General features: G+C 46.7%; 1 protein-coding gene across 1 annotated transcript; it reads left to right on the top strand.

Annotated features, from left to right (window-relative positions):
• Window positions 1–396: 396 nt before the first annotated feature.
• LOC109756470 (serine/threonine-protein kinase BSK1-2) lies at window positions 397–5,589 on the top strand. Its single transcript, XM_020315304.4, has 9 exons — window positions 397–1,009; window positions 1,141–1,276; window positions 2,222–2,355; window positions 2,910–3,015; window positions 3,581–3,666; window positions 4,131–4,319; window positions 4,495–4,677; window positions 4,752–4,865; window positions 5,056–5,589. Exons 1-9 carry the CDS (start codon window positions 641–643, stop codon window positions 5,302–5,304), a joined length of 1,566 nt encoding a protein of 521 aa, XP_020170893.1. The 5' UTR covers window positions 397–640; the 3' UTR covers window positions 5,305–5,589.
• The last annotated feature ends 433 nt before the right edge of the window (window positions 5,590–6,022 follow it).

Here is a 6,022-nt window from a genome sequence, read left to right on the forward strand (position 1 = left end):
GCCGTTCCACGGCGGTTTGGCTTGGCTTCGACCGACCCGGCCAGGACCGGTCGCCGGACGCGCGGGTGGGGCAGGTGTACCGTCCTCTCTACTAAAACACAAGGAAGGAAACACGCACGCTCGCACGAACGCACGCACGCACGCATGAAAAGGAAAGAATTTGCGGGAAAAGAAAAGGAAAAGGAAAGAATTTGCAAAAAGGAAGAAGAAAAGGAAAGAAGTTGCGAATCCTTCCGAAAGAAATGAGGAACCAATAATGATCGTCCAAGCCTGGCACAGCCAGCCGTGTGGTACTACTGTAAAGAGAGAGAGAGAGAGAGAGCCGCCAATCAGTGATCGGCTAGGGGGGTTGGGTTGGTTCGCCGAGGCGGCCGGATGTGAACCAGGTCTCGCCGTCGACAGCGACACGGGCCGCGTGGATACACGGGCAGCAGCAGCACGCACGCACGCACGCGAGAAACCAGACGAAAATCCATCCGCACGAGTGCACAGGCACAGCGATAAAGGCCAGCAGGCAGGCAGCATCGCAGCAAAGCCGGAGCAGAGCCATCAAACCGCGGCGCAACTCCTCCCCCTCCCCTGCTCCTGCTCCTGCTCCTCCCGCTCGCCCTGCCCGGCAGCCCCTTTCTGCTGACCGCTGATGGGTTGCTGCCGCTCGTCGCTGCGGGCGGTGACGCACCCGCACCCGGAGAAGCCGCCGGGGGCGGGGGCGGCGCCAGCCAGGCGGCCGTCCTTCTCGGCGAGCGCGCACCGGGCCGCGCCGCCGCCGGCGGCGGCGGCGGCGGCGTCGGGGTCGTCCTCCGAGGCGGGGTTCGCGGAGTTCTCGCTGGCGGAGCTGCGCGCGGCCACGGGCGGGTTCGCGGCGGAGAACATCGTGTCCGAGAGCGGCGACAAGGCGCCCAACTTCGTCTACAGGGGCCGCCTGCAGCAGCACGGGCAGGGCCCCCGCCCCGCGATCGCCGTCAAGAAGTTTGGCAAGATGGCCTGGCCCGACCCCAAGCAGTTCGCGGTACGTTCCAACAACCCCCCTTGCCGCCGGAGTCCCTCCCTCTGTTTCCATTCCTCTGTCTGCCGCGGAACTGCAATTCGCGAGCTAAAAACAACGGCTTTGCTCCGGGTTTGGTTTGGTTTGGCGTGCAGGAGGAGGCCAGGGGGGTGGGCAGGCTGCGCCACCGCCGGCTGGCCAACCTCATCGGCTACTGCTGCGACGGGGACGAGCGCCTGCTCGTCGCCGAGTTCATGCCCAACGACACCCTCGCCAAGCACGTCTTCCACTGTAAGTTTCTGCTCGCCCCCCCGTATCAACACCGCCGATCGATCCTTCTTCAGCTAGCCTGGTTTCTGAATTTCTGCTCCTCTGTGGATTTTGCTTTATCCATTTCCATAAACACATGCTGCGAAATTCCTGGCAGTTGCAGTTCCTGATTGGGCCAGAAACCTGGCAAAAGCAACGAATTAGGTGGTGTTTGGTTGTCCTAGGACTTCTTTTTCTAGTCCGTAGGACTTTTTGAAAAAGACTCTCATGCTTCTAAGGACTTTTAGCAAAAAGTCTCAAAAAAGTCCCACCCTGCTTGGTTTACTCTAGTCCCAACACAAAAAAGTCCCTGGAACCAAACACCCCTTAGTCTGCTCCGAGCAACTGCATTTGGTGTACCGAACGAATCATTTGGACAGCTCTTTGTTATACGCCATTCCTTTTCTTTTGTTGCTGCCATGCCCAACAAATCGATTCGATTGGGACCAATCAAGGCACAAGTTCCCCAAACGCGTGACATAATTTATTACTTGTCTGCTTACGCATATTGTATTGGATCCACTGCAGTTCAATGTGGAAGTGACTTGTCACAGTAAATTCACTGCAGTTATGACCAATGCAGGTAGTACCTGTATTTATGTGCTTATGGAGGTTCTTCAGTGACGATGAAATTAGGCTGCTGACACTAGCTAGACCATGAAGTAGGAGTATTAGCCATGTGCTGTGTTTTCTATGATGCGCATTAGCTGATGAACATCTTGACCAGAGGTCCAGAGCGGATGGATGTACGTACTAGTTTTGATTTGATTGGCAATAATTGCCATCGGTACTGTATTGTCTTGAACCCCTACAAAAATGCATCTGATTGCCTCTTTTTCATGCTCTTCATTGCTTTCACCATGTACGCAAAATTTACAGAACTGCGTTTCAGTTCACTTTCATGATATTGCTTTCGCTCTTCTGCAGGGGAAAACCAGACTATTGAATGGGCTATGCGTCTAAGAGTCGCGTACCACATTGCTGAAGCGCTGGACTACTGCAGCAACGAGGGTAGACCCTTATATCATGACCTAAATGCATATAGGGTCCTTTTTGATGAGGTAAGCAACCAATTACTCTGTACTACTCGTTTTATCCTATCATTATATGGAGAAAAGCCAATTGTTGTCTCATCTGGTTAAGGAAGGAATGTTTTTTTTATCTCTAAAATAAGAATGCCTCTCTTGGAAGTGCTTGTTGTGCATCTCTGGGAACTGGAAAGTGCATTTAGTGATTCCATTTAGCTTGTACGACCAAATATCGATATGCTCTTTCTGGTAGTTGTTTGGATGTTTGCCAGTTGGAGGGAGGGGTCTGCTTCCAACTGTTTTACCTGTGGCTGAAAGAAGGCAAAGCACACACCAAACATGGAAATTCAACTCTTACATTATAAATGTTTGGTAATTCGCCACTAAGAACAATCACTTTTTCTTAGTCAAGTTGCATAATGTTTCCTTGACATGTACTTCAGTTGAAGAAATTGTTACTTGATTAGGGCCACTTGAAAGGCTAAACACTTGCACTTTTGGATGATGTTGATTCATTCAGCAGTCGTATGCACAATTCTCTACCTGTTATCCTCTGTGAGCAAAATTACTGATATGGTTATCTGCAGAATGGTGATCCTCGTCTTTCATGCTTTGGTTTGATGAAAAACAGCAGAGACGGGAAAAGTTATAGCACAAACCTTGCATACACACCTCCAGAATATTTGAGAACTGGTACATTCTTACCCTCGTACACCTGAATATTTTTTAAGCTATCATTTAGTGAATACACTTTAATGTTTTCTTTACTTACTTTGTGACAGCTGTTTCTTGATTTAATTCCTTAGTCAAGAAATTTGGTAGAAATAATAAGGTGTTAACCTGTAGAAACAGAATCTGGCTTCGACACAAATGGAATGATACCACAATTTGAGACTTGAACTGGGACAAATTAGAATAGAATTAGAAATACTTTCTGTCCCTCCAGACCAATGGTTTATCTTGTTGAATTACTACATTCTTTCATAAGCAGCTGATATGAGTTGTCAGTGAACAAATATGAAGTTCCTATTAAGACTACTTACAAACGTGTGGAGGCGACTCAACCTAAGTTCAGATAATACAGTTTCACATAGCTAATATAATATGGTATCTTTCTAAAGGAAAGATAGATTATTTTACATCTGTTATTCTGTGCATGGTATTCTTTTGCTTTCTCTGGAAGAGTCATACTGGAAAGTGTCATATTCAGCTTTGGCACCAAACTAACATCTTTCATTCTGACTGCTTGCTTTCTCAGGAAGAGTCACTCCAGAAAGTGTCATATTCAGCTTTGGCACCGTACTACTGGACCTTCTAAGTGGAAAACGCATACCTCCTTCCCATGTATGTTTTCTTGCTATTAGTTGTGCTTCCTTGCTGCACTTTATCCTACAGAACCAATTTTGAAAATACCTTGGCACACCGGTAGTTGACCCTACCATGTATTTTTCCCTTGGTACAATTACCTGTTGCACTGAAGGATGAATGATGCACATGTATTGGGTTGGTTTTAAGCCTGACGTTCTTGCTTGTTGTTCAGCCTTTAGATTATGTGTAACCATCTGAAGATTTTGGTAATGAGATCGGGAGCCTTTTATCCTTCAGAAAATGAACACGTAGCTGGTATTCTGTGATTGTAATAGTAGTGTCATAGAAACTGTCACGGCAAATGCAAGCGCTGAAATTTGCTGTCGGAGAATACATATTCTGCTTCCGGGTGTGACTTGGTAGCTTAATTATTCGGTAGCAGTACTTCATACCAATGGAAATCATGCTTTCTAATTTATAGTTATGTTTGCTTCACTCAGGCTCTTGACATGATGCGAGGCAACAATATCCAAATGTTGATGGATTCACATCTGGAAGGAAACTACTCAACAGAAGAGGCAACCGCTTTGGTAGATCTTGCCTCCCAGTGTTTGCAGTATGAAGCTAGGGACCGCCCCCATACAAAAAAGCTGGTCACCATACTTGAGCCCTTGCAAACAAAATTAGAGGTAACCATTGTGTTTTCATCCTTCTATATCTCAAATATGTAATTCTACGTACTTATCTGTTCATCCTTGATGGTTCAAACAAAATTTGTATTTTCCCACTGAACTGTAATTATATCACAATAACCTATCTTGTCCCTTTCTCATGGCTGTCAATTTCATTTTCAAACCAAAACAGGTACCTTCCTACGAGATGCTTGGCATACCAAAGCATGAGGAAGAAGTAGCTCCACCTCCTGCTCCACAACCACCACAACACCCTCTTTCTCCCATGGCTGAGGCCTGTTCTAGGATGGACCTGACAGCTATCCAGCAGATTCTTGTATCGACGCATTACAGAGACGATGCAGGCAGTAATGAGGTAAGGATCAGAGCATTTCTGCAGTGCAGGGTGTCACAGGAGGAACTGATCACTTTATCCGTCTCCTATTACAGCTATCATTCCAGGAATGGACGCAGCAGATGAGGGACATGTTGGAAGCCAGGAAACGTGGGGATCTAGCTTTTCGTGACAAAGATTTCAAGACAGCCATAGAATGCTATACACAGGTGGGCTCATAGATAATTATATCAGGAGCCTTTAAAATGTACTCCCTCCATTCCAAAATAGATGACCCAACTTTATACTAACTTTAGTACAAAGTTAGTACAAAGTTGGGTCATCTATTTTGGAACAGAGGGAGCGCAAATTATATGTTGGAATCAAGCTGACCCGTTACTTCCCTTTGGGTTGTTGCAGTTTGTTGATGTGGGCACAATGGTATCGCCGACGGTGTATGCTAGAAGGAGCTTGTGCCACCTCATGTGCGACCAACCCGATGCCGCCCTCCGGGACGCGATGCAAGCGCAATGCGTGTGCCCTGACTGGCCAACTGCATTCTATATGCAAGCCGTCGCGCTTTCGAAACTAGATATGCAAAGCGACGCCAAGGACATGTTGAGCGAGGCTTCGCAGCTAGAAGAGAAGAAGCAAAAGAACTCGAGATGATCCCGAGAGCGTGCTCTTTGTAAAGATGTGTCGGTTTGGTCTCTTTTGCGGCTCAAATGTTTACGTCGATTGAGACATGCTATTCCGTCCTTTGGGGAAAAAAAACTGTGAGATATTCGAGGTTGAGTTAGGGAGAAAATGTGGGGAAGAAGTGCTGTAGAGTCGTGTGGTTGTAACTATTTGGTTTGGCATTTCTGTGATTGCATTATTTTTTGGGTCTATATATATGTGACATTTAAAAAAAGTTGTAATCAGGCATAATGCAAGGGAGTTTACGGTTGTTAATTCTAGAGATTAAGCTAATGCCGTAGCTTCCAGCTAAAACCATGGTTTTTTTTTTCTTCATGCGGATATATGAGTGTTTCTACTCGATTTCATAAGTAAATTAAGATTGGGGTGTCTCTACTCTACAATCTGTTTTGACGGTGAACTTAATTCGTTCTCACTTGTTCACACTGAACTTTTTTTTTACAGTGAACTTGTGAAGGCAGCCCAGGAGAAAAATGCAATGCAGCAGGACCTCTGTTCTTCTTACCAAGGGCTCCATTAGCACAGTGAATCAAATAATTGCATTGCGTTCACCGGCCAGAGACTAGAGAGGGAACATCAAGGCTCCATTGGCACAGTCCAAATCCGTGACATATCCATGCCAATCAGTGCACTACTCTTGGCCGCGTGTTGACGAGCTCACGCACGGATCTTGAGGGTCCAGCCCATG

The sequence above is a fragment of the Aegilops tauschii genome, chromosome 4 (genome assembly GCF_002575655.3).
Source record: "Aegilops tauschii subsp. strangulata cultivar AL8/78 chromosome 4, Aet v6.0, whole genome shotgun sequence".
NCBI classification, from domain to species: Eukaryota; Viridiplantae; Streptophyta; class Magnoliopsida; order Poales; family Poaceae; genus Aegilops; species Aegilops tauschii.